This window comes from Phoca vitulina, unplaced genomic scaffold (assembly GCF_004348235.1).
Source record: "Phoca vitulina isolate PV1807 unplaced genomic scaffold, GSC_HSeal_1.0 scaffold10, whole genome shotgun sequence".
Classification (NCBI taxonomy): Eukaryota; Metazoa; Chordata; class Mammalia; order Carnivora; family Phocidae; genus Phoca; species Phoca vitulina.
Window position 1 is genome coordinate 20,242,352 of NW_022589713.1, and position 26,839 is coordinate 20,269,190.

At 35.3% G+C, this 26,839-nt stretch overlaps 1 protein-coding gene across 1 annotated transcript in view; it reads left to right on the forward strand.

Moving 5' to 3' along the window:
- STAG1 (stromal antigen 1) overlaps positions 1-26,839 on the forward strand; it is a 423,306-nt gene that overhangs the window by 113,792 nt on the left and 282,675 nt on the right. Inside the window, exons 3-4 of the mRNA XM_032408640.1 lie at positions 5,992-6,094; positions 23,744-23,908. Of these exons, the coding sequence (XP_032264531.1) occupies positions 5,992-6,094; positions 23,744-23,908 (268 nt within the window). The remainder of the gene's footprint in view (positions 1-5,991; positions 6,095-23,743; positions 23,909-26,839) is intronic.

Below are 26,839 nucleotides of genomic sequence, written 5' to 3' on the forward strand. Positions count from 1 at the left end.
CTGACATGGAGATAGAGAATTCAGGTTTACCTTGAAATCTAAGTGGACTGTGCCACTTACTAGGTATGTGACTATGGACAAGATTATCATATTTTCAGATCTTTCATTTGTTTGTATTGATATAATATGTTTTCTTATGAGGTTTTTGTGCATGTTTATTGTAGATAATGTATATAAATAGCACACAGTATATGTAAACATAATCTGGTCTAAATTGAGGAAAAATGCAGTATGATTTATTATTCTTTAGTGGAGATGAATAAGATGAACTAGATCAGGAATTGACTACTACTAGTGGCTCAGATTCCTGCTTTTCTGAATATTATTGGACTACAGACATGTCCATTCACTTACATATTATATATGGCTGCATTCAGGCTATGATGGTAGAGTTGAATAGACTTGAAGACCCCCAAGCCTAATATATTTACTGTGTAGCCCTGGACTAGATCAATATTATTTATAATTTTAATTTTATTTTTTAAAAAGTTTTATAAAAACTTTCATTCCAGTATAATGAATATATATTGTTATAGTAGTTTCAGGGTAAAATACAGTGATTCAATGCTTTGTGAATCCCTTGACTGATTTTTATAGACATACTTATTTTTACTGCTTCCTACTTTTATTACTCTTGCTTTATGGTATTTCCTTTCCATTCAGAAAGTCCCCTTTAACATTTCTTGTAAGGCTGGTGTAGTCGTCATGAACTACTTTAACTTTTGTGTGTCTAGGAAACTATTTCTCCTTGTATTCTGAATGATAGCCTTGCTGGATCGAGTATTCTTGATTACAAGTCTTTTCCCTTCAGCACTTCCTTTCAGTGGCACAGTATATTGTGCCACTCTCTTTTGGTCTGCAAAGTTTCTGCTGAAAAATCAGCCGATTGCCTGATGGGGTTTTCCTTGTATGTAATTGTTTCCTTTTCTCTTGCTGCTTTTAAAATGCTCTCTTTATCACTACTTTTTACCATTTTAATTACAGTGTGTTTTGGTGGGCACCTCCTTGGGTTGATTTTTTGGGGGGGCCCTCTCTACCTCCTGGATGTGGATTTTTGTTTCCTTCCCCAGGTTCAGGAAGCTTTCGCTATTACTTTTTCAGATAAATTTTATTCCCCCTTTTCTCTCCTTTCTTTTTCTGGGATCCCTATAATGCAAATGTTATGCTTATTGGTATCACTGAGTTCCTTATGTCTTTTTTTTTTTTTTAAAGATGTTATTTATTTATTTGTCAGAGAGAGAGTGAGAGTGCACAAGCAGGGGGAGTGGCAGGCAGAGGGAGAAGCAGGCTCCCTGCTGAGCAAGGAGCCTGATGCTGGACTCTATCCCAGGACCTCAGGATCATGACCTGAGCCGAAGGCAGATCCTTAACCAACTGAGCCATCCAGGCATCCTGCTTGAGTCTGTTTCCATTTATTATTATCATTATTTCCTCTCTCCTGTTCAGCTTCATTGCTTTTCATTAGTCTGTCCTCCAGTTTGCTGATACATTTGCTTCCTCTAGTCTACTGTTTATTCCCTCTAGTGTATTTTTAATTTCAATTATTGAGTTCTTCATCTCTGATTGGTTCTTTTTTATATTTTCTCTCTCTTTGTTAAGGCTCTCTTTGAGGTCCTCTACTCCTTTTTCAAATCCAGTGAGTATCTTTATGACTGTTACTTTAAATCTTCTCTCAGGCATATTACCTCCATTTCATTTTAGGTCTCTAGCTGTGATTTTGTCCTGTTCTTTTATTTGGGACATATTCCTCTGTCTCCTCATTTTTTTCTAACTCTCTGTGTCTTATGTTTTGTCTCTGTGTTTTAGGAAAGTCAGCTACATCTCCTCCTATTGAGTTCCCTACAGTGCAGTGTCCCCTGTTCACCCAAACCTTTGGTTTCAGGGGTGTCTCCTGTGAGTGTTTTATGCAGCTTGCTTTTGTGGCTGAGCTGCATTTGCCTTCAGTCTGGTCCTCTGTGATGGCTCTTTCTGCCTGTTGTGGGCAGGGTTTGGTTCTTTGTTATTAGTGTGCCTGTCTGGGTGGTCTTGGGATTTAGTTAGGTCAGGACAGGCATTTGCCAGAGCTGCAGTAGCACCAGACTGCAGGGTACTCTCCCTGTGTTGACCCATGAGAAACTTTCATTGGTGGGGAGTGCCTGCGTCAGACCAGCTGTCTGCCTCCAGCCCATTGCCTGGACTGCAGTCAAACTGGTATGTTGGTTTTCTTCCCCTTTACCCAGGGCAGGAGTCATGTTAGTCCCTGCTGGGACTGCTTGCACATTTCCCTGCCTGTGGCACAGCTTTGGATAGACTCCTGTAGAGGCAGGGCTGGAGGGGGTGGGTCCACAGGAAAGCATGAGAGTGAGAGAGCTGTTTTAGCAAGCTAGATGGAGAGTGTGTTTGTACTGGGTCTGTATGTGTCCATGTATCTAGGCTGAGTGATGGGGAGGGAAATGGCACCTGCCAGCTCTTTTGTTCTTGGAGAAGTCTCCCAAAGATCCCTGCCCCTCCAGCATATGTTCTGAGGTTAGTAAACAAATCTCCCTTCCGTAACCCAAGTCGTTTTTCACACTGCTGCTTCTGTTCTGTATCTCCTTGGGGCTGTTTGTTATGCTATTTCATGCCTTTTTTTTTTTTTTTTAAAGGACAGGGACTGTTTTGTATTGCCCTCTAGCTCTCCCAGAGGCAGCCTGCTGATTTTTTTTAAAGTTCCTGGTGTTAAGCCCCAGTGATTGTAAGAACTTGCAAAGTTAAGCCCCTCTGGTTTTTAAAGCCAAATGTTATGGTGATTAGTCTTCCTAGTGGGGGTCCTACATGCATGGGGTGCCTGGTGTGCCTGGTGTGGTGTCTTTTCTACTCTCCTGTCTGTGCCTTTGGCTTTTCCTGCCCTCTCAAGGACAGTCTTGTGGGTCTGTTTGGCTCCCAACAAGTCTTTGTCCTTCCTCCCCTCTTTGATGTGGCCTCTTCTCTACATTTACCTGTGGGGAGTCTGTTGGTGACAGTCTTTTGGTTGTTTTCCGGGTTATATAATCTTGATGTTGGTGTTATCTAGTGTATCTGTGGGTTGATGTGAGCCTAGGATCCTCCTACTGTGCCATCTTCCTCGGAAATCTGTCTTTTTTCTGTTTACGGTTTTAAATACCAGATCACCTTTGAAGATTTGCAAGTAAGGAAATAATTGTGATGTTAAGAATGTTACTGGCAATATGTCATATAGAATGCCTTGCATGAGGGAAATAGAAACAGATAAGTTGAGATTAATTCAGGGAGTGGTGATTATGGTACTCATCATGGAAAGAATTGGAGAATTATTATATGGAGGATAACTTGGGAGCACTTGTTAGCTAATGGCACAAGAGGAAGATTGATATGATTCTAGGAATATGAGTAAGACAGGATAACGGTGACCATAATAAATTTGCATAACAACTTAAAGTACACTCATGCATTAACTAAATAAATCAGTTAATTATATTGCCATGAGCAGAGAGCTAGAAATAAGTCAGTGTTGGACTTAATTTTTATATGTGGTATTTGGTGAATTTGATGTGGCATTCAAAGAAGCATGTTACATGTGACTTAAAAATCTCGAATTATAGATGATCCAGGTCTATTTTTAAAATTTTTTAAAATTTAAATTCAATTTAATTAACATAGTGTATTATTAGTTTCAGGGGTAGAGTTTGTGATTCATCACTTGCATATAATACCCAGTGCTCATTACATCATGCACCCTCCTTAATGCCCATCACCCACTTACCCCATCCCACCACCCACCTCCCCTCCAGGAACCCCAGTTTGTTTCCTGGAGTTAAGAGTCTCTTATGGTTTGCCTTCCTCTCTGTTTTTATCTTATTTTTCCTTCCCTTCTCCTATGATCCTCTGTTTTGTTTCTTAAATTTCACATATGAGTGAAATCATATAGTATTTGTCTTTCCCTCACTGACTAATTATTTCGCTTAGCATAATACCCTCTAGTTCCATCCATGTCGTTGCAAATGGCAAGATTTCATTGTATATATATATGTACCATATCTTTATCCATTCATCTGTCGGTGGACATCGGGGCTCTTTCCAAACTTTGGCTATTGTGGACATTGCTGCTGTAAACATTGGGGTGCGTGTGCCCCTTCAAATCACTAGTTTTTTATCCTTCTGGTAAATACTTAGTAGCGCAATTGCTGGGTCATAGGGTAGTTCTATTTTTAACTCTTTTGAGGAACCTCCATACTGTTTTCCAGAGTGGCTGTACCAGTTTGCATTCACATCAACAGTGTAAGAGGGTTCCCATTTCTCCGCATCCTCTCCAACATCTGTTATTTCCTAAGTTGTTAATTTTAGCCATTCTGATTGGTGTGGGGTGGTATCTCAATGTGGTTTTGATTTGAATTTTCCTGATGGCTAATGATGACGAACATATTTTCATGTGTCTGTTAGCCATTTGTATGTCTTCTTTGGAGAAATGGGTGATCAGGTCTGTTGATAATGTATTGAAGTGAAAGAAGTTATACATCAACTGGATGAGATCTCCCGGAGACTGTGGTAAAAAGGGAACAGTAGCTGACACTAAAGAATTGAGCTTTATGCAATTGACACAAAGAGGAAATGATAGTGAGAGCATTCATTGAAGCAGATGGAGAAATAATAGATTGTGTGTTGGACTCCCCTTTGCTGTATTCCCTTTGTTGTATTTGCAGTTTTATGCATATCCTTTATACTGTTAGTAACATAAAATTTAGTGAAGAAGTTGTTGTTCGTACTATCTGTATCTTTTCAGTGGTGTGCTAGAGCCAGCCTGTACTGTCCTGGAGAGCTGAATATTAAATTTACAGGAATTTTGTGACCCAGTTAAATTAACATTGTCATTATAAAAATACAATAAAATATATTAATTTTATGTACTTAAAATTAAATCATATTAAAAATAAAAGTAACAAATCCTCAAAACTCACCACTTTCTAATTATTTTACGTGTTATTGTTTTCTACATTTTTGAATTTTTTATTTACACCTATTCTATTTATATGGTAGAAATACTTTTTAGTGGTGCACTACTACTGTTCATTACTTCTCAAGTCTGTTGATATCACTTTGGCAGTTTGAAATTGTGGTAGGAATATTTACATTATGAAAAGCAGTAAACACTACAGATCAGGGCTCAATTTATTGTTTTGTCATTTGTCTCTAGACCTAAAGTGATGAAGTTATTGTTAATAATGCAGATTAAATTTAAAGGTATATCAGGTTTATAGCTATTATAATATAATATATAATATAATATACTTCCTCTGATAGTGAGGAAGTGTCCTTCTAGTATTTGAGAACTGTTACTGATTCAGTAAGAAGTTGCCCACACCACTGACCAATGAGTGAAGTTCTAACAAATGTCTTTGTCATTTCACTTGTATCCTATTCATTAAGTGAACAAAATTATCAGTGATCTTTCATTTCAAAACTGTGTTTGTTCATCACTTGCAACCAAAGGTTAGGTAGGGACACAAGAATGGCAAAATTATCATTTTATGTGAATTGATTAGTTGTATGGAATTTACAATAAGAATATTGTGTATTTTTTTATTGTCAGTAAATTGTTATATATCTGTTATAACATTTTTAATCATATTTTTTTGAAGAGCCAGTTGTTAAACTTTTACTAGCACACTGTTGACTTTCATGATTTTTAAAAAATGAATAAAATTCCTAAGACTTAAATTTTTGTATTGATGAATTCATCTTTTACAACTGAATTTTCATTTATATTTTGTATAGCAGCTGCCATTTCCACAATCATTTCCTTCTCTTTGTTTATCTATCATTTGGGGATTCATGTCACTTAATGTTATGTGATACAGGCAGGAAGGATAACTCAGTTTCCTAAAGATTTTTTCTGGAAGTGGAAGAAAAAACACTTCTTATCAGCCATATTCCAGGAGGTAAGGAAAGTAGTGGAACAGAACTGCATTGTATATATGAATTAATTTGTTCGCTAAAATAATATATCACATTTTCTAGGGACTCAACTAATGAAACTACTGCCCATTCTGATGCTGGCAGCGAACTTGAAGAGACAGAGATCAAAGGAAAAAGAAAAAGGGGTCGTCCTGGTCGGCCTCCAGTATGTATTATACTTGTCTTTGTTCTTGTAATGGTTACTGAGTAAAGGGGCTTGATATAAGCTGTTTGTTAATTCTAGTTCTGTTAATACTTTTTAAAAATTTTGGTGGCATATTAGAGATTCTTGGAAACTTCGCTTCATGAATTGGATTGACAGTGATCAGAAAAGGAATTTGATTTTAGTATCTTTTCTGCTCTCCATGCTTCACTTGTAAATAAATTATGATCCATATAAAGACATGGAGAAGATGATTAATATGAAATCAGATGTAGTTAGTTATGACTTCCCTGCGTTTTAGATGCAACTCTGATTTCTTGTGAGCTCTTAAGTGTGCATTTTGGTAGTATTTAGTTTGGGATTTTGGCCCAGTGTCAATATATTCTCATTGATACATGACTGAGAAGTTTAGAAGAACTCTGGATATCCATACTTTGAGAGGATATCTTTATATATTTTTGAGTACACCAGTCATCATTCAGTTTAAGGTAGCATAAGCTCTCAGAGACAGTATCACTCACCATGTCAAGGGGTAAGGTTTGTACTATTCTGCACTCATTTTTATGATATGATTTGGTATTAGCAATTTTTTTTCTATTTTATGAAAGTTCTTATTATGGAAAATTTCAGTCTCCTTTTGTGAGAAGCATAATACTATAATGAACTCTCCATATAACCATTACCCAGCTACAGCAGCTATCAAGTTATGGCTAATCTTTCATTTCTCCACCCCGTATTTCCTTCCCATTTTATTTTCAAGTTATGTAGACATCATTCCATCTGTAAATATTTCAGAATGCATTTCTAAAAGATACGGGCTTGCTTTTTCTTCTTAAAATTTTTATCATTGAAGTATAGTTGACATATAATGTTTTATTAGTTCCAGGTGTACAACATAGTGATTTGACCATTCTATGTATGATGCAGTGGTCACCATGATAAGTGTAATTACTACCTGTCACCGTACAGTGTTAATACAGTATTATTGACTATATTCCCTAAGCTGTATTTTTTATCCTTGTGACTAATTTAGTTTGTAACTGGAAGTTTGTACCCCTTAATCCCCTTTACTTATTTTGCTCACCCACCCCCTCAACCCCTCCCTCTGCCCCTTTGGCAACCACCACTTTGTTCCCTGTCTTTATGAATCGCTTTCTGTCTTCTTTGTTTTGTTTTTTAGGTTTCACATATAAATGAAATCATATGGTATTTGTCTTTCTCCATCTAACTTATTTTACTTAGCATAATACACTGTAAATCAATCCATGTTGTATGGATGTCCATCCATTTGCTATACAGATAGAAAGATTTCAGTTTTCTTTATGGCTGAATAATATTCCAATATATGTGTGTGTGTGTGTGTGTATGTATCTCCTTTATCCATTTATCTATCAATGGACAATTTAGGTTTTTTCTGTATCTTAGCTATTTTAAATAATGCTGCAATGAACATAGGGCTGCATAGATCTTTTTGAATTAGTCTTTTCATTTGCTTTGGGTAAATACCCAGTAGTGGAATTACTAGGTCATATGGCATTTCTATTTTTAATTTTTTGAGGAACCTCCATACTGGTTTTCATAGTAGCTGTACCAGTTACATTCCCACTAACAGTAAATGAAAGTTCCCTTCCTGCACATCCTTGCTAGCACTTGTTATTTGTTTTTTTTGTTTTTTTTTTTTGTTTTTTTTTTTGATACTAGACATTCTAACTGGTGTGATGTGATACCTTATTGTGGTTTTGATTTGCATTTCTTTGATGATTATTAATGTTCAACATCTTTTCATGTGTCTGTTGGTCATCTGTATGTCTTCTTAGGAAAAATGTCTATTTAGGTCCTCTGCCCAGGACTTGATTTATCTTTATTTTACAATAAATATCATTATCATACTCAAGATAAAAATATTGTATAAATATCACCAAATAACAACTTTAAAGTTTATAATCATTTCCTAAATATTATCATTTTTAAGGTATAGTTTGTTGGTTTGAATCATGATGCAAATAAAATCCACTGGTTGCAATTGATGGTAATGTTAATGGTAATATTAACCAGTTATTATAAATATGTCCTTGCAACTTTTTTTTATGTTATTGCTATTCTATCCATGTTTCTTTGCCTCAGTTTTTAGTTAGCCTCAGTGAATCTTCATAACCTTTAATTTTCTAGCACAATCTTAAATTTAAAAAAAGGTTAGAGGGATGACTTCTACCATTTTCTCTACACTCATATATTCCACCTTTATTTAAAAGGAAAAAATTGTGGAGGAAAAACATACATTAAAATCACTCTTTATAATACTTCTCAATTTTGTTAGAATATTTGGTGGTAGAATATTCCTTATGAAAGCATTTTTGGAAAAGTGAAAGAGTTTTACACTTGGATGCTGGAGACTATTCTCCTTACTATCACTGTATGATTTTTCTGAGGCTATAGGCAAGTTACATTGTTTTCACTAGGATTCAGGAGTTATACGTGCAAATTGGAAATAAGACTAAACTTGCTTGAAGGTAGGAGAATGAACTGCCTGTATGATTACTTATTTAAATTTGTTTTCCTCCAACTGAAATTCTTAACTTCATAAGATTCAGATTAAGTGCTTCCTTCTTCAAGAACGCCTTTTTTTTTCCTAAAGAGAATTTATCACCTCTTCAACAAGCTATTATGTTATTCTTTAGAACGTGTCTAATTTTGATGTGTCTATAGCTGCATTCCTATAATATTTTTGCTTTTCTTGTTGAAAAGGAGTATGCATATCCAAATTTAGCTCCTCTGTGGTTAGAAATACTTAATTTTTACTAAAATTGCTACTCCATAATCTAATAGGTAAATAGTGCATTTCCATCCCATGTTTATAGAATTGAAGAAGAGTTTGCCAGGATAGGATAGTGCATTCTAGAGACTTGTGTTAGACTTTAGTCCATATTTTCATATGTATCTACCCAGTTCATGGGTATCTATACTTCCTTCCACCTGACTCAAGCCCATTTCTTGATCTTGAAAACAACACAACTTCCTGAATTTCTACCCTGGCTTTGCACTAAGCTGATGCTATTTATGTCATTTAATTGTAACGTCAGTACTATGAAATAGTCTTATATGTAGTTTACAAAGTAGAAAACAAAAGTATGAAGTGGTAATTTGACTACGGTCACACACAGCATATAAGTGGCCTAGCTAGGGTTTCAACTCGTATCTTAAACTCCCGAAGTCTTTCTATCAAGAATTCCAAAATGCCAAGCTATTAATTTATATTGAGAGGTATAGTTGTCAGAATGATCAGATTTGCATGTTCTCCAGTATCTGTTCTGAAGATTGCTTAGACAGTTTTAGTCAGCTGGCTCCATTTTGGACAATTCTAAGTTTTGATTAATATGTGCTTTGTTTAGCTGTTTTAATACTGTTTATATTTTTTAAGAAGACTTCATGATCTCTGATTTTATTTGTTTACTGAGCCATATGAAAATAAATAGTATAAGGACTTTCTGTTATGGGTAGTATTCTTCTCATTTTTAAATTCTTATGGGGCATCTCATTATTGGTATTTCTTTTTGGTATACTATTATTTCAGAGACTTTTGTTTGTTATTAAACCACTCTTATTTTATAGTTTCCTAATTCACATTCGTAATTGTAGCTTTCAAATGATTAACGATCTCTAAGCATACACACTTTCATGTTTATACTAACCCTGTGATTATATTAACAAATAATAGACATCATTTCCTTTGTCAACACACACTACTCCCTTGGTGATCACATCCAATCTCATGACTTTAAATACCATGTATAAGTTTATGTCTCCCAGATTTATGTCTCCTGGCTGGACTTTACCCTGGACTCCAGAGTCATTCAAATGTCTGTTTAGTTTCTTCCTTTAGATATTTAATGGGGCCACAATGTTTAAAAAACCAAACTCCCAAGCTGCCTATCCGCTGCCCACCTCTTTTCAATAATGGTGGCTTCCACCCTTTAGTTGCTCAGGCTTTAAACCTGTAGTCATCTCTGACATTTTCTTTCTCACCGGTATTCAGTATATCAGCAAATCTGTCCAGTTGATTTTCAAATTGAGCCAGTAATTTTTTCCTACAAAACTGGTTTAAGCCACTATCATATACTTTTGCTCAACTCTGTCAGGCTTGCTCCTTGTATTAGGGCCCTGTCTCATCTTATTGTCACCTTCCCTGAAGGTGATATTTTAAATTGCAAATCCTCACTCCTACCCAAGGAGACTTACACACACATGATTGTGTGTGTGTGTGTGTGTGTGTTCCCCTCTCTCCACAACACTTGATTTCTAACATAGTAAACATTTTACTTAGGTATTTATTGTCTATCTCCACCTACTAGACAATAAGCTGCATGAAGGTAGGGATTTTTATCTGGTTTGTTTATTGCTGTGTAGTAGTGTCAGACTTTCAGTAAGTATTCTTTGAATATATGAATGGTGTTTAATTTTGTTAAATTGTCACTCTTTTTCCCCTGGTGTTTAAAATTCTTTTATTTTGAAATAATTTCAGATAGAGAAAATTTGCAAGAATTCTACAAAAAATTTCTATGCACATTCTTCCTACAGATTGTCCACATATTAGCGTTTTGCTATGATTGTTTTATCATATTTTCTCCTCTATATATACACACATTAGATGTAAATATATATTTTTATATGTAAACCTGTACAGTATCCTTCCCCCTTATCTACAGGGGACCCCCGGTGGATGCCTGAAATTGCTGATGGGAACAAACTGTATATATACTATTGTATATACATACCTATGATAAAGTTTAATTTTATTAGTTATTGAGAGAGAGCACGTGTGCACGCAAGTGGGGGTGAGGAGCAGAGGGAGAGGGAGAGAGAATCTTAAGCAGGCTCCACACTCAATGCAGAGCCCTACATGGTGCTCAGTCTCATGACCCTGAGATCATGACCTGAGCTGAAATCACGAGGTGGATGCTTAACTGACTGAGCCACCCAGGCACCCCAGTAAGTTTAATTTATAAGTTAGGCATGTTAAGAGATTAACAACAACAACTAAAAACAATTAAAATAATATACTGTAATAAAAGTTATTTGAATGTTGTGTCTCTCTCAAAATGTCACCCTTCTTGTGATGATGTGAGATGAGAAAATACCTACATTATGAGATGAAGTAAGGTGAATGATGTCATTGTGTCATAGTGTTAGCCTACTATTGATCTTCTGATAAGTCAGAAGGAGGATCATCTGCTTCTGGACTGTGGTTGACTGCAAGTAACTTGAACCGAGGAACGTGAAACTATGGATAAGGGGGTCTGTTATATTTATCTATTATTACTTTTGAAGTGTTTGAGAGGAACAGACATGGTGCCACTTTACTCCCAGTGCTTTGGTATGAATTTCCTTAAAATCAAAGACATTCTCCTACACAGGCAGAGAACAATTATGAAAATGAGGAAAATAATATTGATATAACACTATTATCTGTACATTTCATTCAGTTTTTACTGGTTGTCCTAGTAATGCCCTAAGGACAGAAAAAAAAATTGTTTCTCCCTGGGTTAGAATTCAGTCCAGGTTTTCATTTTGCTATTAGTTGTCATGTAAATCAGCACATCTGTAACCTAACCTAACTTTAGTCTCTGGTTTAATGTTTTATTAAGGATTTTGTTTTCTTTGTTCTATTTAAATGACAACCTGGACTTGTATTCTCAGAATTATTTAACTTTTACATTTGCCTTGGCTGAAAAGGAAAGGTAAATAAAAAGAGATACAATTTTTACTTTAATTTCTATATATTCATACACATAGATGGAGAATATACAAAAAAAATATAAGCATCGGAAGAATAGGGTAACAGGTAAATTTGTAAGAGTTGGATCTCCTAAATTACTTGGTACTTTTATGTAGAATATTATGAATTTCATGACATTTAAATATTTTACATAATTTTTAATGGCTTTATGGTGTTTTGTACCAAATTAATTAATCCCCCATCATCGAACATTTATGTTAAAAATTCTTCATTAATCTAACCCATACTGACATAAACTATCTCACAAATACATTTTCCGTGAGGATATAAACTTTCCCAAATAAATTTTTCTAGATCCTTTGATCTTTTTTTAAATCCTAAATTTTTAAAATTGGAGTTGGTCAGTCAAAAAAGTATGCCATGTTTTGAAAGCTTTGGACGTGTATTATTCGTTGGCCTTTCACACAGCAAAATACACAGCATTACCCATCTTACTGTTGATTATATGGATTATTAAGAATTTGCTTGTTTCTAAGTGGTGTAAAATTTTAACAATATGGGGGCACCTGGGTGGCTCAGTCGTTAAGCATCTGCCTTCAGCTCAGGTCATGATCCCAGGGTCCTGGGATTGAACCCTGCATCGGGCTCCCTGCTCAGCGGGAAGCCTGCTTCTTCCTCTCCCACTCCCCCTGCTTGAGTTCCCTCTCTTGCTGTGTCTGTCTCTCTCAAATAAATAAATCTTAAAAAAAAAAAATTTTTTTTAACAATATGTTTTGAAATATTGATCATTTGTGTTTCTTTTCTGAATTGCCTATCTGTCATTTTCTATAGCACTTTTTATGTTTCTAAGAAACAGTAATCTCTTTATAAAATGATTTTTGTAGCTTAAGCCTACACACTTTTATGATCACTTTTTGAAATGTATTCATCATTTGGACTTGTATCTCCTTTCTCAAACCAGCTTTGTTGCCTGTTACTAATTTTTCATTTGATATTTCTCCTATTGACTAGTTTTTAGTTCGGACTTCCTTAAGTTTGTTAAAACATAGCACAGTTCTCCCAGGAATTCACAATTAAAACGTGAATCACCATTGAGTTTCCTCATCCCCCCTTCCTTTCCTTTTCTCCTATATCTAATTAGATTCCAATCTGATAAATTTTTATTTCCCAGTGTCTTCTACATCTGTCTCTTCTTTTCCTTTTCCCAATTTCCTTTTTTTAGGTTTCACTTTATAGGGAGTTTGAACTGTTACCTTCCTGCCTTTAGTAGGAAGTCTTTTCCCTTTTCAGTTCCATTTTAAAAAATATTGTCAAGTTGACCTTTTTTTAACTTGGTGAGATAACAAGAAGTGCCTTTTTGTTGTGAGTTACGTTCTTCTAACTTACAACCTAATATTTTATTGTGTTTCCTTATTCTTAACCTTTTGTTCAGTCAGATACATTTCTTTGTTCTTCTCTGTGTAGGTGTCTTGTGCTTTCCCACTTCTGTACATGGTGTTTTTTCTTTCTGGAATCCTTGCTTCCTAAATTCTGTTTATGCTAATCGTACCAATTTTACTAATCCATTAAGTCCCAACTGGCAGCTCATCTCTTCTGTGAAACTTTCTCTGGTTACCTGTTACTGGAAATTATCTGTCCTTTCATAAGACCCTTCCAGCACTTGCCTTAAACCAAATTTCCATGAAATATTTTTTAAATTTATTCATTTTTTAAAAAGATTTTATTTATATGAGAGAGAGAGAATGAGAGAGAAAGAGAGCATGAGAGGGGGGAGGGTCAGAGGGAGCCCGATGTGGGACTCAGATCTCTGGACTCCAGGATCATGACCTGAGCCGAAGGCAGTCGCTTAACCAACTGAGCCACCCAGGTGCCCTGAAACATTTTTTATATACTGTAGTTTACTATATTATATTACAGTTATTTGTGTTTCTGGTTTTCTTTTAATTATTTGTATGTAATGATTTTGTTGTTATTCCAAGTATGTTTATATACACTATTGTGAAAGGGTAGGTGTTATTGCACATTTAGAGCTTATGAACAAATTCAGGTAAGGCACAAAGCTAAAAAGCAATGTTGGTATATCTGTGTCTCTTAAGTTTCTAGGAAAGTCATTGCACATTCAGACTGCAATTCATTTTATATAGAGCATGGGGATAGACTAGTTTAGGATGGTTAATTTTCCTACACAGCAGTGCTAACTTAAAACAGTTTACCAAAGGGCGCCTGGGTGGCTCAGTTGGTTAAGCGACTGCCTTCGGCTCAGGTCATGATCCTGGAGTCCCGGGATTGAGTCCCACATAGGGCTCCCTGCTCAGCGGGGAGTCTGCTTCTCCCTCTGACCCTCCTTCCTCTCATGCTGTCTCTCATTCTCTCTCTCTCAAATAAATAAAATCTTAAAAAAAAAAAACAAAACCGGTTTACCAGAAGTGTAGGTACACATTTAAGTAATAGATACTTTCATAAAGCATTTGTTCTAGACTCTGACATTTGATTACATCATTTTCACAAAGATGCAGTGAATTGTGTAAGACTGTTGAATCATAGACCTGTACCTCTGAAACAAATAATACAGTATATGTTTTAAAAAAAAAAAAAAGATAGTAGGAATGGGAAAATGAAGGGGGGGGGATTCGGAGGGGGAGACGAACCATGAGAGACTATGGACTCTGAGAAACAAACTGAGGGTTCTAGAGGGGAGGGGGGTGGAGGGATGGGTTAGCCCGGTGATGGGTATTAAAGAGGGCATGTGTTGAATGGAGCACTGGGTGTTACATGCAAACAATGAATCATGGAACACTACATCAAAAACTAATGATGTAATGTATGGTGATTAACATAACATAATAAAATAAAACTTAAAAAAAAAATTTAAACTACAAAAAAAAAGATGCGGTGAAGGGTGTGTAGATTTATTAATTCATGAGCATGTTTTCTGTAAAAGTCATTACTTAATAATTTTAGTCAGGCTTTGTTTTGGGTAGTTTTGTTTTCCTACATGTGATCATTAGCATCTTTTCCCCCCACTCTGTCCCTGGAATGTCTAGCAGTGAACACATGACTCTAGTTTTCTTTTTCTTTTTTTAATTTTTTTATTGTTATGTTAATCCCCATACATTACATCATTAGTTTTAGATATAGTGTTCCATGATTCATTGTTTGTGCATAACACCCAGTGCTCCATGCAGAACGTGCCCTCCTCAATACCCATCACCAGGCTAACCCATTCCCCCAACCCCCTCCCCTCTAGAACCCTCAGTTTGTTTTTCAGAGTCCATCGTCTCTCATGGTTCTTCTCCCCCTCCGATTTCCCCCCCTTCATTCTTCCCCTCCTGCTACATTCTTCTTCTTCTTTTTTTCTTTCTTAACATATATTGCATTATTTGTTTCAGAGGTACAGATCTTAGTTTTCTTTATTAGTAACCCTGTGGACCATGGACATCTCACTTACACTATTTTTAATGGGATTTGAAGCATGAGTCTTCCTCCACCACCAATTAACGACATTGTATTGGGACGTTGGAAAATATATCTTAAATACTGTAAGTTCTTTGAAAACCATGTGTGGTAGTGTATGGAAGGATCAACTTTTTTATGTATCTGGTACATAGTAACTGCATGATGAATAAAGAAATAAGTTGTGTTGAATTGTGGAAAAAAATCTCTTTTTTCATACCTTGTGTTCTGTAGATTGAATCAGTTTGAGTTTGTCTTTGCTAATGGTTAGATTCAGGTTCTGCATATTTGGCAATAATACCACATAAATCTCACTTAAGCTCTTAAGCAGGAATTCTGGAAGGTAGACCAGGTGAGGTGAGACTCCATAAGATGACATAGAAACTAGACATGCCCACTACATTGAAGCAGGTATTTGGGAAGAGATCCACTTGATATTAATAGAAGAAAGATTTCCTATCGAAGAAGTAGTTGGGGTAGATGGAGTAAGTGGATCATGTTCCATCAGGGAGACTGTGTGTGACCTGGATCAGTAAGCATTTAGAGATGTCTTCTGAACTAGATCTGTGCCATATATGTGGTCTGGTAGCCTCTTGTGGGAGACCCACCTAATGGCCTGGAATTCAAGGATAGGACTTCAGTCCCTGGGATAGACTGATAATGGTAGGACAGGTCTATAGCTCTAGAGGCGCTGGTTTATTGGCTAGGTTACTAAGGTATTAGTAATGGTCTCTGAATTAAGGCAAGGACTCAGTTCTTAAGATGGCACAATGTCAGAACTGAAACAGCTAAGCAAGTTTGATGTGGAACATCATCCATTTCTTTCATTTGAGAGCACCTTGGATCCTTGTTTAGGAAAGGAAATACACCTACAGGTGGCCTCACCTATGTGGCAGAAATGTGTAGGGAAGGGAGCCTGTCAAGTCATAAGTAATTAAAGGTTTATATATATATTATTACCCTTTAAAATAACTGTCAGAATTCTTAATTTTTAAATTCCCCCTACACCTTTGCCCCCCTTGCCAAACTCCAAACAAACATATGATTTGAGTGGGGTAAGTGTAGTTATATGTCTGAGACGGGGATTATTCTCAGGACTGCAAAATTGTATCCTTTGTGTATAACCTAAAGATCATATGTATCCTGTTGCATTATTATAGTCTCTCTTCTTACTCTTTTTATTAGGGTCAGTCTTTCTGAACATCTTTACTCTTTATTACTGTCTAGATTTGGGACGTGGAAAATCACTCTTGGGATAATAGGGATAAAATAGATAGACCTTAGATAAGATCAAATGGATTTTTATGTTTTTACCTTTTCCCCCCTTTATGACCCATGCTAAAGGTTCCCAGGTGTGAGATTTCTGGTTTATTTCCCCTTTATTCGTGGAGTTTAGTTCATACTATCTATATGCTATGTATGTATAATAATGTATGTGTGTGTGACACACACAAACTTTTCTACGCATATGCAGGCTTACTTGTCATAGTGTTATTTGTAATTGTAAAAGATCCAGAATAAAATAAATGTCAATCAGCGGGTTAATGTCTAAAAAAAATTAATGTACATCTGTGCAATGCAACACTGCAGCTTTCAGAAAAGAATGAAGGTATTCTCTAGGACATACTATAGATTGTCTAAAATATGTGAAAATAGAATGGTGCAGAATTGTGCATAAGTAACATAAAATATAATAGATATGTGGAAATACACATATGCATTTAGGTTTTTTCCAATTTTTTTTTATTCTGGTGAAATACACCTAAGATTTGCCAACTTAACCATTTTTTATGTGTATAGTTCAGTTGTATTAAATACATTCATCATAATATTGTGCAGTCATCACCACCATCTCCCGAACTTTATTCATCTTTTAAAAGTGTAATTCTAATAAAATAAATAAGACATGGGTATGCAATGTTGGGCATAGAAAATATAGTTAGTAATACTGTAAGAACTTTGTACAGTGACAGATGATAGCTGGATTTATTGTGGTAATCACTTTGTAAAATATATAAATATTGACTTATGTTGTACACCTGAAACTATTATAAATTGCTGTACTTCAGTAAAAACAAAAACTCCCTATTTCTGTTTTCCCTAGCCTCTGGCAACCACTTTCTGTCTCTGATTTTGACTATGTACCTTACTTAAGTGGAGTCATATAGTATTTATCTTTTGTGACTGGCTTCTTTCACTTACATAATGTCTTCACGGTTCATCCATATTGTAAATTATGTCAGAATTTCCTTCCTTTTTAAGGCTCAGTGATATTCCATTGTGTGTATATACCACATTTGCTTATCCATTCATTCATCAATGGATACTTGGGTTGCTTCCAAGTTTGAGCTATTACGAATAATGTTGGTGTTTTGATGGGTGTACAAATAACTTTTTGAGACCCTGCTTTCAGTTCTTTTGGGTATATATGTATGTATAATTGGTTGATCATATGGTAATTCTTTTTTTAATTTTTTGAGGAACTGACATACTGTTTCCCATAAGGCCTATACCATTTTACATTCCCATCAACAGTGCATAAGAGTTCTAATTTCTCTACATCCTCTCCAAGAATTGTTTTCTCTTTTTAGATAGTAGCCATCTTAATAGGTATGGGGTTCCATCTCATTGTAGTTTTGATGTGCATTTCCCTAATGATTAGTAACATTGAGCATCTCTTCTTGTGCTTAATGGCCATTTGCATATCTTCTTTGGAGAAATGTGTATTCAAATTATTTGCCAATTTTCAAATCAGGTTCTTTGTTTTGTTGAGTTTTAGTAGTTCTTTATATATTTTGGATATTAATCCCTTATCAGATATATGATTTGTAAATATTTTCTCCCATTCTTCCAACTTTTGCTCTTTACCCATTGAGTGGTTTGGGCACCCTTGCCAAAATCATTAAACCATATATGTGAGGGTTTGTTTCTGGGCTCTTTATTATATTCCACTGGTCTGTATATTTGCTTTCATGCCAGCACCATGCTGTTTTCATAGTGTAGCTTTGTAATAAGTTTTGAAGTCAAGAAGTGTGAGTCTTCCAGTGTTGTTTTTTTTTTTTTTTCAAGATTGTTCTGGTCATTTGAGATGCTTTTGAGATTCCCTATGAATTATAGGATGGGTTTTTCTATTTCTGCAAAACAGGTCATTGGGATTTTGATAGAGATTGCTTTTTTTTTTTTTAATAAAATCTTTTTATTTATTTATTTGACAGAGAGAGAGAGAGAGCACAAGTAGGCAGAGAGGCAGGCAGAGGGAGAGGGAGAAGCAGACTCTCCACCAAGCAGGGAGCCCGACGCGGGGCTCGATCCCAGGACCCCGGGATCGTGACCCGAGCCGAAGGCAGCCGCTTAACCGACTGAGCCACCCAGAGATTGCATTTAATCTGTAGGTTGCTTTGGGGAGTATTGACATCTTAACAGTATTAACTCTTCCAATCCATGAACATAGAATGGGTTTCCATTTATTTATTTATTCTTAAATTTCATACACATTTCTTTGTTTATATGACATATAAGGAATGAGTAATAGTGTTTGTCTCTTAGGAAAGTAGATTGTGGATTGAGGGCAGGGGTGTGCAAGTTTTCATTGTATAACTTTAATCACCTTTTGAATTTTAGGCCATGTGAGTATGTATTACTTATTTAATAAAGAAAAATAACATTTTGGCAGCTTTCTTCAGATACACACATATGCATGCATACACACACATGCACACTTGTGTGCACGCACAATACCTAGAAAATACCTGTTCCTCCAAAGAGTGAGCACAGAAACAAGACTTTTTATTCTGGTGAAATACACCTAAGATTTGCCAACTAGGAGGAGCCAAAATCAAGAGTCCAGCTGTAAAGAGGACTAGGAGGAGCCAAAATCAAGAGTCCAGCTGTAAAGAATGAATGCATGAAATGATGATGTTTTTAAGCGACTTTAAATTTATCAGTCTGGGGGCGCCTGGGTGGCTCAGTTGGTTAAGCGACTGCCTTCGGCTCAGGTCATGATCCTGGAGTCCCTGGATCGAGTCCGCATCAGGCTCCCTGCTCGGCGGGAAGCCTGCTTCTCCCTCTCCCACTCCCCGTTTGTGTTCCCTCTCTCGCTGTGTCTTTCTCTGTCAAATAAATAAATAAAATCTTTAAAAAAAAAAAAAAAAAAATTTATCAGTCTGTAAAGAGAGATCTGGTGTGGTAGATGAACTGAACAGGTAGTAAATGATAGCCTTACTTTCCATGCTTAGGAATTTGGACTTTAAATTGATGGTTAATGAGGGTCACTAAAGATCAGAGATTAAACAAGGAAGTAATGGAATTATGTTTATATTATAAGAATTACTGTGGTTATAGTATTGGAATAGTGTGGGATCGTTTAGTAGAAATAGGATGTGAGCCACATCTGCAGCGTAATATTTTCTACTAAGTTACAAAAAATGGGTAATGAAATTAATTTTTATATATCTAATGTTATTTCATCATGTAATCACTATAGCATTATAAGTGAGATATTTAATGTGCTATTTTTCATTGTAAATCTTCACATCTTCACAATCTTGTGGATATTTTATGCTTACTGAACATTTCGTGTTTGACTAGCCATATTTTATATGCTCAGTTAGCTACATGAGAGTACTGCTGCCATGTTAGATAGTGCAAGTATAGAGAATCAGTCAGTGTATAGTCAGGAGACAATATGTATTCTAGTAATTGGAACAGAAAAATTTAATGTGAAGAATTATTAATTATTTAAAAGTCCTTAATCATTTGTCATTCAGGAATCACAAATTAAGACAACAATAAGATAACAACTGTATACCTATTAGAATGGCTGAAATCCAAAAACCTGAGAAGGTTACAAAGCTGTCAAGCTTACAAAGCATCAGGACTCTTATTCATCACTGGTGGGAATGTAAAATGTTATATCTACTTTGGAAGACAGTTCGGCAGTTTTTTTTTACAAAGCTAAACATAGTTTTATCATATGATTCAATAATCATCCTCCTAGATGTTTACATAACTCATTTGGAAATTATGTCTACACAAAATGCTGCATGTGAATGTGTATAGCAGCTTTATTCCTAACTGCCAAGAAATGGTGACCAAGATGTCCATCATTAGGTTAGTGGATGACAAAATGTGATACATTCATACAATGGAATATTATTTAGAAATAAAAAGAAATTAGCTATTCAGCCACTAAAAGACATGGATGAATCTTAAATGTATGTTGTTAAGGTGAAAGATACAGTCTGAAGAGGCTGCATACTGTGTGATTTAATTGTATGACTCTTTGTAAAAGCCAAAACTATAGTTATGATGAAAGAATTCATTGTTTGCCAAAGAGAAGTGGGAGGGTTGAATGGGAGAAGCACAGGGATTTTTTAAGGTGGTGAAAACTCTTCTACGAGATAACATATTTACATACATGACACTGTGCATTTTTTTTTTTTTTTTTTTAAGATTTTATTTATTTATTTGACAGAGAGAGAGATAGCGAGAGCAGGAACACAAGCAGGGGGAGTGGGAGAGGGAGAAGCAGACTTCCTGCTGAGCAGGGAGCCCGATGCGGGGCTCGATCCCAGGACCCTGGGATCATGACCTGAGCCGAAGGCAGCCGCTTAATGACTGAGCCACCCAGGCGCCCCGACACTGTGCATTTGTTAAAACCCATTGAACTTTATGGAAAAAGTGAATTTTATAAGTATAGATTTTATAAAGTCATTTAGGAGGTTAGGTGGATACCAGGATGGAATGTAGAATTTAACAAAGCAGTCTACCTCTGAACTGTTTGAAACAATGTCACTGAAGGGAATTGGGCAGGAAGTTGCTGACTTAAGTAACTTTGGAAATGAATCTGTAAGACTAAAATCAAAGAAACTACATTGTATATGTAAGCATTGTAATCTAGTTAATAAAATTGTTTCTGCTGGGGTATGATTGAACAGTTCTAATATTGCTATACTTGTATACTAGTGGGTGCCAGGTTTGTCATTGTTGGGTGGGACCATATTGATTAGTAAGGGGAAGATGCATTCATATGGTAATGGATTAAAGTTGGAGATACTAGTATGAATTTATATTTATCTTAATACAGATAATAGATTGTTACAGACAGCAGTATTTATAGTTATTTATATGTATATGGGACATGTATTTCTTTGTCTGCTTAAGAGTCTAGAAGCAAGGACACTCCATATCAAGGAGCAAAACCTAGTGCCCAGATCTTCATCTCTAATATCATTCTCCAATAAAAGGAACCAGAGCTCCTTGGAGTATTGGATGGTTCCAAAAATTGAGGAAGGGAATATACAAGATGAGCCTGCAGAATATTGTGCTGCCAGAAGGTAACCAGTAAGACATACACATACACATACACACACACACACACACACACACACACACACACACACACACACACAGATGGGTATATGTGAAATGGATGCAGGAGCCAACTAAAAGATCTCCCAATGGCCAGAGTTGAAACAGGTTGAACAACAGAACTGTGTTGAATTATAACTCAGGGTATAAAAGAAATTTTGATGAGTCCACATTTGTTTAAATGATTGAATGAATGAGAACAGACATATCTCCCTTACGAAAAAGTTCTAAATCTGTGTAAATACTCCCCTGTGAAAGAGGTGGAGAATAACTCCCCACCCCTTAAATGTGGGATATATGTAGTGTCTTTCTTCCAAAGGTACAGTATGGAAAGGGGTGGAAAAGTAACTTTACAGTGGAGAAACCTGACAAACACCATCTCAGTCAACTGATTAAGGTCAACATTCACAGTGATAAATCATGTTGATAGTATATACCTTTGATATGAGGTGAAAAAAAAATAACACTTTATCTCTTACATCTTCTTCTCCAAACCCTAAATTCTGGTGTAGTGATAAGAAAATCCCATCAGACAGAACCCAGTTGAGGAACATTCTATAAGGCCAGAAATCCTCACAACTGTCAAAGTCACCCTAAAACCAGGGAAAGCCTGTCAAAGCCAAGAGGAGCTTAGAGAGACATGACATAAATGTAATATGGTATCCTGGTTGGGGTCCTGGAACAGAAAAAGGCCATTAGGCAAAACTAAGAAAATCTGAATAAAGTAGGGACTTTTCGTTAATCTCTCATTATTGGTTCACTAACTGTAACAAATGTACCATACAAATGGTAAGGAGTTAATAATAGGGTAAGTGGATGTGATGTATGTGGGAATTTTCTGTACTGTCTTTACAGTTTTTTGGTAAATCTAAAACTTTTCTAAAAATAATTTGCTTAAATAGTAAATTTATTACATATTAATCCACACACAGAAATGATTATAAGATTGTTAACCAAGAGGAGTTGAAAGGGTACTATGAAGAACACAAGAATAGAAAGTGAACAGGTATAATAAGTAGGGAGGGAAGACCCTACATACCATACTTTGTAGTATTCCTTCGGTGCCCTCTAGTTACAAAGCTGAACACTGCAGCAGAAAACAAAAATGTTTACAGATCCAGCTCCAGGATCACAATGTGGGACAAACAAGGGTAGATGTGGAGATGAGGAATAAATTGATTAAGTTGATAACTGAAACAGGCTATTTTGAGATTAAATTAAATCCCTCAAAAGAGAGTATAAAGATTGAGAAGAAAAGATGTTGAGCAGAGACTGAAGGTAACCCTAACTGGTAAGAAATATAGGGAGGGGAAAAGATATCTGAAAGGAAAGGATTTCATCCTGTGGCCTATTGATAGAGTTTCAAGACATGTCTATTACATTTAGCAACACTGTTTCATTGGTAAATTTAGTAAAGCAGCAACTGTGATGAGTTTATATATGAATGAAATTTATGGGAATAATAGTAGTGACTGCAAGCGATTCTATCAAATTACCCTTGGCTGAAAGGTTAGACATAGATAAGGTGGTAGCTAGTGTTGACTTTTTTAAAAAAAAATTGAGGGCATGGGATGGGATGTTAATTGAAGAGTGTAAATTCCATCAAAGGCAGGAATGTTTGTTCAGTTTGTTATATTTCTAGTACCTAGAACAGTTTTACATATGTTCAACCTATTTTTGTTGCATGACTGGATAAAAAAATATTTGAGGACTTCTATAGAGAGAGAGGTTGAATATGCAACATTTCCAAGTAATGTTTTATTGAATAAGGTTTCTGAGGGAATAGTATTGAAGAAGGTATAAAGAAGATGTCAAAGAGGACATGGTTAATATCTTCAGCATTGGCATTATTGTTGTGCAAAACACTAACTTTTTTTAAAATTTTCATGCCTTATATATAAATTACACTTTGCTGTTTGCAGTTTGTTTTTAATTACTGAAAACAAACTGTAAAGCTTCCTTTGGTCAGGAATTACATCTCTTAACCTGTAGTAGTGCTAAGTACTTTTCACAGGATGAAACATAATTGAGGTATTCTGCATAAAGCAAAGTGTACCTGTATTTAATTTAATTTTTTTCCTCATCTTTTTATTCAGTCTACAAATAAGAAACCTCGAAAATCTCCAGGAGAGAAGAGTAGAATTGAAGCTACTGTTAGAGGAACAGGCCGTGGAAGAGCTAATGGGCACCCTCAACAGAATGGTGAAGGGGAGCCTGTCACACTATTTGAAGTGGTGAAATTGGGGAAAAGTGCAATGCAGGTAAATTTTAAGTGTTTTTGTTTTGTTCTGTTTACAAAGCAGTACTGTCAGTAATCTATGTGGAACCTGTTAAGTGACATTTATATATTCTTGCTGATTGTGTAATCAAGAAGTTTATCTTTAAAATTTTTCTTTGTTTTACTTATTTACAGTATCAGGAAAGGAATTTTGTTTAATGGTAAAATGCACTTTACAGTGTACTGAGTAAAATGACTTGTGTATAATAGCTGCCTGAGAGAATTTTTATTGCCTTAATATATTTTTTAGAATCTGACTTAATGTAAGTAACATATGTGTACTGAAGAATATTTCAAAGAAAGGGTATAAAAAAAGGATCCTTAAGTAATGAACTAGGAATAACCACAGTTAATACTCCACGATTATTTTCTGTGTGTATGTGATCTTTTATAACCTTGTTATTCTCTCTCCTCTCTCCTCATTCATTTAACAGATATTATTAAATATTCTGCAAGAGCACATAATTATTGGCTTCTTACTAATTCATTATAAGGATAAACCACCATTATTTTACTATTCTTTTAGTGTATCTTTTCATTTTTTTACTGTTACAGAATTTATTCATTATTTGTGTTTACTTCTCTACCTCTTTTTTTCATTTTAAAACACTAGACGTAGGGGCGCCTGGTGGCTCAGTTGGTAAGTGTCTGCCTTTGGCTCTGGTCATGATCCCAGTGTCCTGGGATTGAGTCCCGCATTGGGCTTCCCTGCTCAGTGGGGAGCCTGCTTCTCCCTCACCAGCTCCCCCTGCTTGTGTTTCCTCTCTTGCTGTCTCTTTCTGTCAAATAAATACAATAAAATCTTTAAAAAAAAAAAACCAAAACACTAGAGGTAAAATTATTTGGTGAAAGTGTATTTCTTATGAGTGTGATACATAAATATATTACTCTCCAAAAAATTTTACTAGTATATCTTTCACCAGAAGTGTGCCTAGCAACTGGATACTTTATATTTAGGAATTAATTGGTAACATAGGTGAAAAATTGGAATTATTTATTTATTTATTTATTTATTTATTTGGTGGGGGACGGGCAAAGGGAGAGTGAGAGAGAAATCCAAGCAGACTCCACACTGATCATGTAGCCCGACTTGGGCACTTGATCTCACAGCTCTGAGCACCACCCGAGCTAAAACCAAGAGCTGGAGACTCAAGGGACTGCACCACCCAGGCGCCCCTGTAATTTATTATTTTAATCTGCATTTCTTTGATCACCAGTGATTGATAAAAGTTAAATGTTTGTATTCTCTATTTGCTCATTTTTGATAGTTCATTTTCAGTTTCTTTAAAATTTAGGTAATTTATGAAACAGGTTTACTTTTAGAAATTTTCATTAGTATACTTTTTATTTTTAACCTTTATTTCCTTTTGCATTCCTTAAGGGAGTTCAGTGTTTACTGCTTTTTGTGTATGTTACCAGATTGATACGTTCAGGGGTCTTAGAATTCGTGTGGGAAGGGAGGGAGGTGGGGCAGTATGATGATGCTAATGGTAAAATAAATAACGAAATTTCCAGTTATTTGAAGCAATGGACAGACTGTAAGTTACATAAGTATAATTTTAAAGTAATGACCCTTAGCCACAAAGCTTGACAGGTTCTTTATTTTACTTTAGTAGAAAAATTGTTACCAAGCTATAGGTATCTTATTTTTGAGGTTTACTTTATGGCTTTCCACCTTTAAGTGGATACACAAACAGAAAAATAAAGGAAGTTTATTTTTTATTTTTATTTTATTTTATTTTTAAGATTTATTTATTTATTTTAGAGAGAGAGCATGCATACTAGCGTTAGCAGGGAGAGGGGCAGAGGGAGAGAATCCTCAGACAGACTTCTGCTGAGCGCAGAGCCAGACAAGGGTCTTGATCCCAGGACCCTGAGATCATGACATGGGCCGAAACCAAGACTCAGATGCTTAACCGACTGAGCCACTCAGGCACCCCAAGGAAGTTTATTTTTATGTATAAATTTAAACATTGCATTTCAGTACTTTGCTTTCATTTTTTCATGTAAAATTTTATTTTGTAATGTATTTATATAAAAATAATTTTAATGTATACTGTATTAAAGCTCAATACCAGCTTTTTAAAAATATGAAAAATACCTTTAATATTTAATGTGAACAAAATCTGGTCTAGTATTTGAAACAAAGCAATTACTAATACAAGTTTTTTTTTTTTCGTCCACTGTATTCTCTATTCTTCATTCAGATTAGTCTTCCCTAATGCTATTTCATACTATCACTCATTGCTTAAATTCTTTTGAATCCACATTTTGTGAAAGGTAAAGATAAGTAGTTCAGACCCTCGTGCTTTCCATTATTTGGTTTTAACCCACCTTTTCAGCTTTTACTCTCTATTCTGTGGAACTGTGCCCAAACATTTTCTACTTTGCTATAATTTTTTATTATTCATACTATATTTTTGTTTCCTAGCTATATTCAAATGTATAAACTTCTATATATATATTTTTTTCATTCAGCATTCTATTATGGGCATTTTCCCTGTGACTTTAAAAAGTTTTTAATGTTTTTATAGTGTTTCCTAACATGGCTGGGCCATAACTTATTTAAACAGTTTTTATTTGGGCTGCTTTATTCTTAAAAGAAGTAAGATGTAAAGTAAACTACTAAAACTAGTTTACTATTCATATAAACTAGAATAGTTTTATTCTATTAAAAATAATACTTCTTTGAATACTCAGATATCCATCTAAAATGTATATATGGGAGTGTTTTTGTAACATAAATTCCTGAAAGTAGTCGCTGAGTAAAGGGGAATGCATGTATAAAAAATTGATGTTTCTCCTACTGAATTAGCACACTAATCTCACTGTTTATTACCTCCTCATTTCAAACGTAAAGTAATGATAGATAAAATAATAAAAAGAGAATACAGACAGTGTGTTTAGAAACTAA